We start from the raw sequence: 13,029 nt of genomic DNA, 5'->3' as shown, positions 1-13,029 counted from the left end.
AACATTTCTAATTTGTAACGATATTTTAAGTAGTGTTGTTTTACTAGCCTTTATACATTTTCAAGATGTGAATATTGCGATACATGTCATTTTATAATATTCTTCACCATAAAATTCGGTGATTCTTAGTTAGAAATTAAAAATGGCTTGTAAGCATCTATTCTGAAAAACAATTTTTACTACCACTTTGATTAGCAACGAACCTAGAAATATACTCCATTATATGTGATTGTTATTTGTTGTCCCATTATAACTTATCAATTTTTAATTTTAGCAAGAATTAGTATACTTTATTATATTTTATTGCCTATTATTTTTTACTTTATTCTCTGTATATTTTATTTATCTCCATTAAACTCAATAAATATCATTTTTTAAAATTCAGTATTTAAAAAAATCATCACATGTAATGAAGTAGAGCGGAGTTAGTAACTTTAAAATATGATCACACTACTTATAATCTATATTTGTATCGTTATTCTAGTACATTACATGTATTTATAATATTTTGAATTTAATTAATGTGGTATTATTCTTAAATTATATTTTGATTTATCCCGTTTTAAAAATTTCAGATCAAATTTTTAAAAATTATTAACGTCATTTTAATTTATTTCCCTTGTCACCTAATAACACGTAGTAGAGTATCAATTTTTTTGACCAACTAAAGTTGATATATACTGCTAAAGTGTGATTTGGCATTATAAATAAAATTACACCATGAATGTTAATTTCAGTGTCACATCTGTTTTGATATAGGCAGAATGTTAATTTGGTTTGTGATCCGAAATTGTCAAATTGGTGAATTCATCAATGATCAATAGTTTCATTATAAATCATGAAAATATTCGAAACTAGAAATAAATGAATTTGTCAACAATTCGAAACAGGAAAAAAAAATTACTTTGCAGTTTTCACAAATCTTATTGCGTTCGTATCTATTTCGTCATATTTTGACATTGTGGAAAGAAGCAAAGTGATAGTGATCTTAAGTAAAAGGTTGAACAAAGTGAATGCATGTCATCCCATGATTTGACTATCCTACACTACGAAATTTTCCACTTAATTTCCATTTAAATTGCACCAATCTCTCTATGCCATGTTTATAAAGTTCGGAAAATATCATATAGTTCAATTATTTTTTTCAAGTGTGGAAACTATTCCTTAGTGCAAGTGTTCAAAAACGCATTAAAATTCAACTTCTTCTACCAAAATAACAATTAAAATGGCATTGTTTAGTTTAGGTGAGTTTAGAGATGTCAATCGAGCCGGCCTACTGGGTTTCGGGCCAATCCTACTCGGGTTACGGGCTAATAGGGTTGAGATTTTTCGGGTTATAAAAGTTCAACCCTAACCCTAAACGCTCGGGTTTCGGGCTGGCCCAGCGGGTTAATCGGGTTGCTACCGATAAAATTAACATATATAATCAATTCAATAAATAATGACGAAAATTAGTTATATTTATAAAATATAAATATTTAATTATGATTAATTTGAGATATATACTTAAACTCAAACACAAACATGATCAAATACTAATATTTGAGATTTGTGTAAAATAAAACATAAATTTAAATATTTTAAAGCATGTTTTAAAACATGTTTTACAAATTTAAATATTTATTAATGAATTAGAAGTTTCTAATTTATTTATTTATTATTATATTAATAAAAATTAAACATATAATATATATATTTAATATAAAATTGAATGTTATTTTTTTAGTTATCTATATTATAAAAATAATCAATGAAAGTGTCCAATTATGAGTCAAACAAATAGAACAATAGAAATTTTATCGGGTTTTCGGGCCAGCCCATCGGGTTTTTGGGTCTGACCCTAACGGGTTGTGGGTTAATCAGGTGTGGGCTAATCGGGTTGTAATTTTATCGGGCTACAAATTTTCAACCCTAACCCTATAAATTTGGCAGGTTATTTGGGTCAGCCCACAGATTGCGGCGGCTGCATTGATGCCCTAGGTGAGTTGGTCAAGTAGTAAAGTGATAATGCTTGAAATCAAAGATTTACGGTGATACAATTTTGAAATTTATGTCCATTCGAGTCTTGTAATGAAATTTGAAATGGCATTATAGATCATTAAATTGTAATGGATGCATAACCAAATTAATCAAGGGACAAACTCAATACATGTGTGCTCTACCAGACACGATTCCACTTTCTAGTCCATACACTTGACCGAATTTGTAGTACTAAAGAATAATATAGGAGTATATAGGAAAGGTGGGTCTCGTTACATTGCTAACCACTCCATCCATCCCTTTCATAATAATAGATTTCATAGAGTCACTTCTTTTTTACATCGAGATTAAGAAAAAAATATTAAACATATTAAGTAAATAAGATAATAAAGTAGAAAAAAGAGAAAAATAAAGAGCATAAAGTAAGAGAGGAAAGAGAGTAAGTGAGAGAAAAAATGTACTATGATGAAATGTCTGAAAATGAGAAAAATAACTACACTACTATAAACGGAGGGACTATTTGGTAATGGCTAACTGCTAATTATGTCAACAGACTACGATATAAACGCTAACATAAAGATATTTATATATTAATTAGATTTTATTGACATACAAGTACTCCCTCCGTCCCTGAAAATTTGTCACTTATTTCCTTTTTGTCTGTCCCTAAAAATTTGTCACCTTTCAATTTTACCATTTTTGATATGGACCCTACATTCTACTAACTCGTCCAATCACATTTTATTAGTATAAAACTAATATATAAAAGTAGGACCCACATGCTATCAACTTTTTCAATCCACTTTTATTATATTTCTTAAAACTTGTACCGGATCAAATGGTGACGAATTACCCTATGGTAGAAAAAAGTATCTTTACATTGAAATAGCTATCAATTAGCAAAAGGTAGCAACTTATCACATTCCTAGTAAAGATTGTGTACTCTTTATCCAAAACTTATCAAATCAGTTAACATAATTGCATTAGCTCACACTTTCAATAAACACCAAACAACTCACAAAATTGCATGTGATATTCCGTGAATTTCAGTCTTGAAAATAATTGAAGCTTACAAAATGTTACTCATCATGCCCCATTTAAGATGACACACTTTCTTTTTAATTTATCCTAAATAAGATGACACATTCTATTTTTGAAAATTTCCTCTCTTCAATTATTGTATGCAACCACTTTCTCTCTACACTTTTCTCTTCATTTCTCTAATAAGATGGGATCCGTTTCCACTTAACAATATTAATTATTTTTTTATATCTCTTTTTTACTTTAACAATTACTAAAAGTTAAAGATGAACCAAGCCCACTTTTTTATTAACTTTAAAAATAAGAGCGCATGAAGACGATCAAAGTATAACTAATATTAAATGCATAAGTAGATAACAAATCTTAGCCATTAGATCAAAATGATCTAACTCACTATATGAGCGTTTTAGTTCACAACCAGAATTTAAAAACAATGACTAAACCAAAACACCATTATAGTGAAGTATTTATTTCATGAATGATCTAGTTCACGGTAATGATATTTTGGTTCACCCATCCGTTTAATAACTCTTACAGAAAAGTAATGAAATTTATACTCTTTAGTTATAAATGGTGGTTTCCTAAATCATTCCTCAAAAAGCATACATCGAAAGTTTGTATAGGCGCAGGAAGCTATCTCATTATCTAAGAAAAGTATTTAGTCAAAACTTCTATAAATCACCGGCGACACACAGCGGGCCCCACGTTTCCAAGTATTTTCTAGAACTCTTCCTCACTTTCTTTACCCCACCCCACCCCAACCCCCCCCCCCCCAACTAGTGTATATATATATATATGAATATATGCGCCATGTTTTCTTTGCCTCCCATTATTTATTGATTAAAATTCCCCGAAGAAAAATCCCCAAAATCGAAGAATATTTACAGAGCAGAGTGAAGGAATGATTATGAACGATCCATCTCCAATATGACAAGCCAAATGGAATCGCCTGACGACGTCGTTCACTCTCGCGTTTTCCTCTTCGGATTCTACTGCTGGGGCTGGGAATTCCTCACCGCCTTGTTGCTCTTTAGTTGCTGAGCTCATTCAATTCCTTTCCCCTTCCAATTCCAATTCCAATTCCAATTCAAATTCTCCAGCATATTTAGAATTTTTTTTTCCAATTTGTTTTTCTCGATTGGGGGGAATGGCGCAACGGTCAGTTCCGGCGCCGTTTCTGACGAAGACGTATCATTTGGTGGACGATCCGGCGAGCGACGACGTCGTCTCGTGGAACGAAGCCGGGACGGCCTTCGTCGTCTGGAAAACTGCGGAATTCGCTAAGGATTTGTTGCCTAATTATTTCAAACACAACAATTTCTCCAGCTTCGTTCGGCAGCTCAACACCTATGTGAGTTTCTAAATCCTTCTCGACGCTTCAATTGGTTTTATTTTACATCAAATTAGATACATTTGAAGTTTTAGGTATTTACAGAAATTGAATTAGTTTAATAAGTCCAACTTCAGAGCATCGCGATTTCTGTGGATGTGAGGGATAAGCTTTTTAGGTGGAAAAGTAGGCTTGATATCAATCTCCAACCTGTTTCAACATGTTACGTTACCCAAAATTTTCCCCAATTTATTCTCAATAACTTGTTGCTATAATCTAGCAATAGCAATAGCAATAGTTTAATACTCCCATAGAAATATGAACTTTAGGTTGCTACAAGTTTTAATATATAATCAGTAAAATAAAAAAAAGAAAAAATAGTTAAAATTGTGTGGTGGATGGTGGACCCCATAAACGATAAAGTAAAAGAGAAGAGAAAAATGTTGTCATAAATAGATATGAACTATTTCTATGGGATAGACAAAAAATGAAATATGACATATTTCCTTCGTGCTCATGAAGATTAAGGAATTGTGTCGAAAAGTTGGAAATATAAAGAGAGAGTAAATTAGGTGATGGAATAAAGTAAGAGCAATTGGATATTCTATTTTTTTGTTAAAAAATGAAATGACTCAATTTAATTAGGACATCTAAAAAAATAATACTCTCAACTTAATTGGGACGGGCTCAATTTAGTTGGTAATACTAGTACTTTGGATTGAACAATATTTTTGCTTTAGAAAAGAGATGTAGATGAGTTCAATTGGGTTTGGTGGAATATCTAAAGTCTAAACGTGTTGCTGGAATTGTCCAACGATTTCTTCTGCTAAATAAAAAAATATCTAAGAATAATTAAATACTGAATCTAAAGTCGGGTGTGTTTATTTAGGCGGTTGCCAGATTTTCTACCATAATTAAAGTCGTCAAAAGGGGTTGTTAAAATAGTGCAAGAGTCTTCTAATTGGTGCTAGGACTAGACTAATCTCCCACGACGGGCTAGAATAATCTTGTAGTAATTGCATATAAGTGGGGTACTTATTTTTGTTATGTAAAAATATATATTTTTGGTATGTTAATTTTAATGTGTAATTGGTAAAATAAGAAATAATTAAATAATAAATAATTGGAGTATTATTAGCATGCACAATTGGTAAAATAGAAATAAATAGAAAAAAAGTAATTAGAAATTAGAATATTGTTAGCAGAGAGGATAAGACTTTGAAAGAAAAAAGAAAAAAGTTACCAAAAATATTAGTGGATTATTTTTTTAGAATAGACCAAAATATAAATACTGTCTATTTTTACGAGGAAGTGGGAGCATTAAGTTTTAATCGATTTTAGGAAATAAAGATTTTGCCACCAAATATATTATGTAAGTCGAATTTAGATAAATTAATGCCACCTTGAATAGCAAAAGTGGTGTAGACTGTATTACCTGTATATTTGTTGTTTAAGACATGTATATATTTGAGATGTCCACCTCACCATAAATTTGGAGCGATTTAATAATCTACAAAAATTTGAATAAATTGAACGTGTACACATATTGATGGGTTCATGTGGAAGACCAGTGTATATTGATGCAATTACGACCAATTATCTAAACTAATTTAAATTGGAGGCTGCTAGTAATTTAGTGTTTGGTTTATAAAATATGTTGTTTGATCATATATGATTAAAAACGGGCCAATGGAAAATATGAGATGATAAGAATATTACTACTACTTGGCATAATTTTTTGATATTATCATTTGGCATAAAGTTGGGTGTGGTCAAGTCTTAGATAGTAAAATCTATGACATGGTGATAGTATTCTAAAACCATTTAATAAAAGCACATGCATGACTAGTTCTTGTTGTGATGGAAGTAGATGCTTTTCTAGAATTTGCTTTTATTCCTTGGGTTGCTTTTTGAAAAACGTTGAACCTAGTGTTTATGAGGTTGTTTGACCTGAACATTAGTGGAATTTATTTTGAATATTGAAAATACCAGTTATTGGATATTTTTCCAACTAGCATAATCTCATCAATGGTCATTCATATTTTTGAAATGATCATGTTTAATGGTTTTAGTTGTGCTGTCATATTAAAAATTACTTTTATTGTAAAGAAAACAAAGTTGATTCTGAGCCAAATGAGCTGACTAATTGGTATTTTAAGGTGGTTTTCAGTGTACTAGATATAACAATATAGTATAATCTAAGATTTTGTGAGATTATTTTAGTTGGAGGGAATTTGTTATAACTAATTATCACATAATTATCCATCTTAGATTGAGTTGTGAGATTCAATCTAACGAACCAAACACACTACATATTTAATCCCGGAATACAATCTTGAAAATCGAACCGCCCTTAACTAGACGAGTATATCCTCAGGGTTTCCGAAAATCAGTTCCTGAAAAATGGGAATTTGTCAACGAAAACTTCAAGCGAGGGCAGAAGGAGCTCCTTGTCCATATCCGCCGCCGGAAAACCGCAATCATCCAGAATCCGGCCAACGGGAAAGGTGCGGCCAGCGACAATCCGGCTTCCCCAGAATCCTCCGGCGAAGGCCTAGGGTCTAGCTCAACCTCATCCCCGAACTCCAAGAACCTGGAGACGACGGCCCAGCTCTCGGACTTATCCGGTGAGAATGAGAAGCTGCGGAAAGATAACCAATTGCTCAGCTCCGAACTCGCGCAGACCAAGAAACAATGCGACGAGCTGATCGCCTTCCTGACGCAGAGCGTGAAGGTGGTGCCTGACCAAATCAGCCGCATTATGAACCTCAGGGCAGATACCACCGGGGACGATGGGAACACTGAGTCTGATGATGACGACGACGATGATGGTAATGATGATGGTGATGAAAATGAGAATTGCTTGAAATTGTTCGGAGTTGTGGTGAAGAAGAAGAAGCGGGGATGCGGGGGTAGCACCGATTTGTGTGGGCCCCATAAGAAGCAGATGAGGGCGTGGATGGAGAGCAATAAGGTGTGTAACTGATGTTTAGATCAAAATAAGAGGAGTTTTCAACAGAGCTACTCTTTTTTCATTGTTTGTTGTTAGTTAGATCAAAGGAAAATGGGGTTTTTTCTTAACGCATAGTTTATGGTTGTGTAAATCTGTTGTGAAGAAATGAACAATATCATGTAGTAGAAGCCTTCTTTCTGCTTAAGCTCTCGAATCGGTAGACATTCCTCTCGTTACTCAAAAGTTTTAATATTGCGTGGATAATAAACTAGCAAATTTCTAAACTTGAGTTGGAGAAAATATCATAAGAGAAGGAAAAATGGAATTTCAGAAATTTCGTTATTAAGATTATGAATTTTTTTGAAATCTCAAGCACTAGGAATAGTCTCTAGTGATTGATTCTCCTCTCATTTTTACATAGCACTTGTTGAACTTGGTTAGGGATTAAGAAGATTTAGATAGCTCTTAATCAAATAGACTTCTACTTAATTAAATCAATCCAATTTAGTTAAGTTTTTAAGAAATACTCCATCTAACCTCAAAAATTAAACAAAGTTACACATTACACAAGTTTTAACATGAAATTAGTAAAGTAAGAGAAAGATGGGAAAAAGTAAAAGAGAGTGAAAAAAGTAGTAGTAGTAGTAGTGTTAAGAGCATTGGCAATGGGAGCCGATCGCAAGGGCCGAGCGATCGACTCCCCCATCGGCGCCCAGCAGTCCCCATTGCGGGGGGAGGGCCGATTCCCCCTCCCCAACGCCTCCGCCCCATGACCGATACATCGCCCCAGCCGATAGCGCATGGGCTCCGCATATGCCCTGCGATGGGCCTCCATTGCGGAGGCTCAGGCCGATTTTCTATTTATTTATTTTTTATTTTTATAATTTTATTACTTCTATATATACCTTCTTCCTCCATTTCACACAGTGGCAAAGCCACGTTGGGGCCAGGGGCCCTTGTCCCCCATCAATTTATCGTTTTAGTATATATTATATATGCAAAGGTAAAATTATATGTGGATTAGGTAGTGTAGTTGGTTGGAGTTCTTGCCTCTTGTCCAACAGGCAAGGGATTGGTTCCCACTTCCCTCGTTTCTCAACTATTTTTTTCTATTAAGCAACTTTTTAATTCTATTCATACAACTTATTGTCCTCATTCTTTTTATTAATGCAACTTTTTTATTCTTCCATATGTTTATGCAATATAATGTGTATACTTTGTTTCTCTTTGCTTTCTATTTTTTTAAACATAATTTCTAATTGTTCTCTTTTACATCATTAATTATGTTAATTTTAATTTTTTTTATCACTTTGTAGTTGTTTTCTTTCATCATTATACTCATACTAAAAATTTTAAAAAAATAATTATTGTATTCTATTTGTTATACTAACTTATATTTTTGTTGATATTTGCTATGGTGACATTTAAACATTAAAAATAAACTATTTCCATCCATTATACATATGTAAAGATTGAAAATATCAATTATTTCGAGCTTCCAACATCACGAACATTGAAAAAATCCTATAACTATTAATAGTAATTTGGGCTCTCCATCGTAAAATTTTTGGCTTCGCCACTGATTTCACACATTCATCTCTCATCATTTTACTTCTATCCAATAATTCATCCCTCATCATTTCACACATTCATTTTTTAATGAATTTTTTTTATCATCTTGTTTAAAAATAAAATATATAATAAAAATAAAAATGATGATATGAAAATGAGATGGGCTCTGGTATAGGCATTGGGATGAGCTCTCATTGCAGGGAGATAGGCTCTGGGATGAACCTGCTGATGTGGCAGTAAATAATGGAGATAGGCTCTGAGATGGGCTCCGGAGATAGGCCTCCACTGTGGATGCTCTAATGGATTGTGGGATCTATATTATTAGTGGTGTGTAATAATTAAAAACTTTTCATATTTAAACTTAGTCTAATTTTGAAGGGTGGCCTAAAATAATAAAACTTGTCTAATTTTTAAGGATAAGTGCCGCAATCATGTTGATTTACCATTAGATTGCGTAATCATGAAACCTTTATAATTAATTTCAATTTTTGTGTTAAAAATATTTTATAATCATTAATTCATTATGTAGCTCAATTTAATTTATTTTGTTTTGAATAAAGCTAAGAGTTTTGAAATAACCTTATCTATAGTTGGTTTCTACAAAATATAAACTTGAACAGAACATCTATACCCATCGAAAATAATCCGAAGAATGAAAAAAACTATATTTTTGGATTCCCAAAAATATAGCCTTTTATTGAACTTTTTTTTATTTTTTTTAAATTTTTTTAATCCCAAAATCATCTATAAATACACACAGTTATCATCTCTTTTTCACATCAAATTATCTCTCACTCATACTTCTCTCATATTTTTTCATACAACTCACCTACATATTTCTCTCTCACTCAAACATTCTTTAAATTCAAAAATGGATCCGAACGATATCATTGCGGAAACGGAGCGCGAAGAACAAGAATACTATCAACAATATTGTGCCGCCTATGAAGCCTATGTCGCCGCCGCCGCCGCCCCTCCTCCTCGACCAACGAGATCAAATCACCGCTACATCCCTCGTGACCGGGAGGGAGCCCATGAAAGACTCGTTGACGACTATTTTTCCGACGAGCCGCGATTTCCGGCAGATTACTTCCAGCCGTTTCCGCATGTCAAAAAGCTTGTTTATGCGTATTGTCAATACATTGTCCGCCCGTGTTGAATACTTCCAATCACGTACCAGTCGGCAAAGTCTCTCGGCGTTGCAAAAGTGTACTTGTGCCCTCCGACAACTTACTACAGCGCAAACGGCTGATATGTTCGATGAGTATTTGCATGTGGGTGAGTCAACTGCAATCCTATACCTCAAAAATTTTTACGCCGGTGTTCGTTCTGTTTTCGGTGAGGAATTCCTTCGGGCACCCACCGCCGAAGATTGTCAACGGTTGTTTCATCTTCACAAAACAGTCAACGGATTTCTTGGTATGCTTGGCAGCATTGACTGCATTCATTGGAGGTGGAAGAATTGCTCGAATGCTTGGAGGGGGCAACACTTAAGAGGCCACAAAGGCGGCGGCCCAACGCTTATCCTTGAAGTGGTTGTCGACTATCGCCTATGGATTTGGCATGCATATTTCGGTGTGGCCGGATCCAACAACGACTTGAAAGTGCTCTATTCTTCACCCCTCTTCATTGATCTTTTGGATGGTGTAGCACCGGTGATCGACTTCACCGTCAACGGAAATCCATACCACATGGGGTACTATCTCGCCAATGGTATCTACCCAAGGTGACCGACTTTCGTGAAGACGCTCAACATGCTGCAAGACCCGAAACGGACTCTTTATGCGCAATGTCAAGAGGTTGCTCGGAAAGACGTCGAAAGAGCTTTTGGGGTCCTTCAAACCCGATTCAACATTGTGAAGACCACGTCTCGGCTGTGGTACACAAAGAATATTGTCGACATCATGTACATGCGTATTATCTTGCACAACATGATTATAGCTGACGAAGGACCGAGGACGACTAACTTTTCCGACGAGGATGAAGCCGGAAGCTCAACTGCAAGGTCTCCCCACGCCGATGTGTGCAAACGAGAGGACCGAAAGAAGACACACAATGCGCGATACCAAAAACCCACATTGAGCTACAAGAAGACATAATCCAACAAGAAGACATAATCCAACACAAAGAATATTGTTGACATCATGTACATGCGTATTATCTTGCACAACATGATTATAGCTGACGAAGGACCGAGGACGACTAACTTTTCCGACGAGGATGAAGCCGGAAGCTCAACTGCAAGGTCTCCCCACGCCGATGTGTGCAAACGAGAGGACCGAAAGAAGACACACAATGCGCGATACCAAAAACCCACATTGAGCTACAAGAAGACATAATCCAACACATTTTGGCGAAATTCGGCCTTGAGTAGTGGGTTTTTAAATTTTATGAATTTAATTATGTAAGTTTTAATTTTTAGGATTTTAATTATGTAATTTTTAATTTTTTAGTAATTTGTAATAATATTTCAAGTATTTTTAATGCATTTTAATATTGTTGAAATGTTTTTAATAATTGAAGTATTTAAATTGAATAATAGAATGGTAGGACTCTTGAGCATGCTCTTGCCTAAGAGCATGTACGTGGATGCTCTTAAGATTGCGAAAGTCAACTACTAACTTCTACAAGATATTGAATGAAGGATCTATCATAACCATAGGTCTACCGATCAGTCTACAATGTAAAATAATGACAATTTGTTCATTTATTTATTACTCTCTCCGTCCCTTCAATTTTGTCACATTTTTCTATTTTTATCTGTCCCACTAAATTTGTCATATTTCACTTTTACCATTTTTGATACTGGACCACATATTCCACTAATTCATTCCAATTCACATTTTATTATAAAACTAATACTCCCTCCGTCCCAAGTTACTTGAGTCGTATTCCTTTTGGGGTTGTCCCAAGTTACTTGAGTCATTTCTATTTTTGACTAAAAACAAAACATCTAATCTCACCTACTTTACTCTTTTTTTTTACTTTACTCTCTCTTCTTTCTCTTACTTTATTCTCTCCTCTACTTTATTTAACTCACTAAACACAACTTTCTTAAATCCTGTGCCGAAAAGAAACGCCTCAAGTAATGTGGGACGGAGGGAGTATATAAAAGTAGGACTCACTTTCCACTGACTTTTCAACTCATTTTTCATTACATTTCTTAAAACTCGTGTTCAGTCAAAGCGAGACAAAATTTAAGGGATGGAGTAAATATTTTTTACTCCATCCGTCTGATAAAATAAGGGCACTTTCCTTTTTCATCATTCCCATAAAAATATCTCATTTTCATTTTTGGAAACAAACTCATTACTCATATATATTAATTTATTTACAATTTATACCACTAGAGCCTACCATTAAATACTAATAATAATATGGGTCTCACTATCCACTAAACTATTTTATCTACCCTTCTCCTCATCTCTCTTGCTTTACCATGCATTAATTCTCATATCGTCTTAAACAAAGCGGAGTATAAATTTTATCAATAAATGAAAAACTCAAATTTATTTCACGATATACCAATGTTACGTGTTGTCAAGTAAATAAAATATGTAACGTGACAAATAAGAGCCAGCTAACACCAATATGATCATAACCATGTACAACACCTCATACGAAAAGCTTCAAAGTAGTTATATTTTGCATAACGGTTTTGGGGAGATGGTGTTGCAAAGGGGCATAATTATAAAGAAATAAAGGAGATGAAGAATGTAACATAGATGAGATAACTCTTGAAAGTTGACACATCAAATTATGATTATACTCACTCCGCTCCACTAAATATAAAATATTCCCTCCATCCCTAATAAGAATCATATTTAGTTTCTACACGGATTTTTAAAATATTAAAAAAAAGTTGGATAAATAAGTTTGTGTAATATGAATATTAATTTTATAATAAAATGTGAGTGGAATGTGAGATATACTTCTCATTTTACGACAAAAGTGAAATAAGACCTTTTGAGAAATGTACGAAAATGAAAAAATATAACTCTTAATGAGAGACAAAGGGAATATTCATTTTGGACACGAGCCTGTATGTTGTGTTTTATGAATCAAATAGAGAGAATATAAAATAAAAGAGAAAGAAGTAGAGATATGTTATTTCTATTTTAGAAAATACAATATACTATTATAGTATAATTTT

General features: G+C 33.7%; 1 protein-coding gene across 1 annotated transcript; it reads left to right on the top strand.

Moving 5' to 3' along the window:
* Positions 1 to 3,860: 3,860 nt before the first annotated feature.
* On the top strand, positions 3,861 to 7,509 carry LOC121806947 (heat shock factor protein HSF24-like). Its single transcript, XM_042207124.1, has 2 exons — positions 3,861 to 4,372; positions 6,729 to 7,509. The coding sequence occupies exons 1-2, from the start codon at positions 4,169 to 4,171 to the stop codon at positions 7,335 to 7,337; spliced, it is 813 nt and encodes a 270-aa protein (XP_042063058.1). The 5' UTR covers positions 3,861 to 4,168; the 3' UTR covers positions 7,338 to 7,509.
* Positions 7,510 to 13,029: the final 5,520 nt, after the last annotated feature.

This window comes from Salvia splendens, chromosome 6 (assembly GCF_004379255.2).
Source record: "Salvia splendens isolate huo1 chromosome 6, SspV2, whole genome shotgun sequence".
Classification (NCBI taxonomy): Eukaryota; Viridiplantae; Streptophyta; class Magnoliopsida; order Lamiales; family Lamiaceae; genus Salvia; species Salvia splendens.
This window is presented reverse-complemented; position numbering and strand designations above follow the sequence as displayed.

Bases quoted from the DNA above. Each gene is read 5' to 3' on its own strand.
- LOC121806947 (XM_042207124.1), top strand. From the start codon at position 4,169: ATGGCGCAACGGTCAGTTCCGGCGCCGTTTCTGACGAAGACGTATCAT. The intron at 4,373-6,728 runs GTGAGTTTCTAA...GTATATCCTCAG, and splicing joins TTCGGCAGCTCAACACCTAT to GGTTTCCGAAAATCAGTTCC.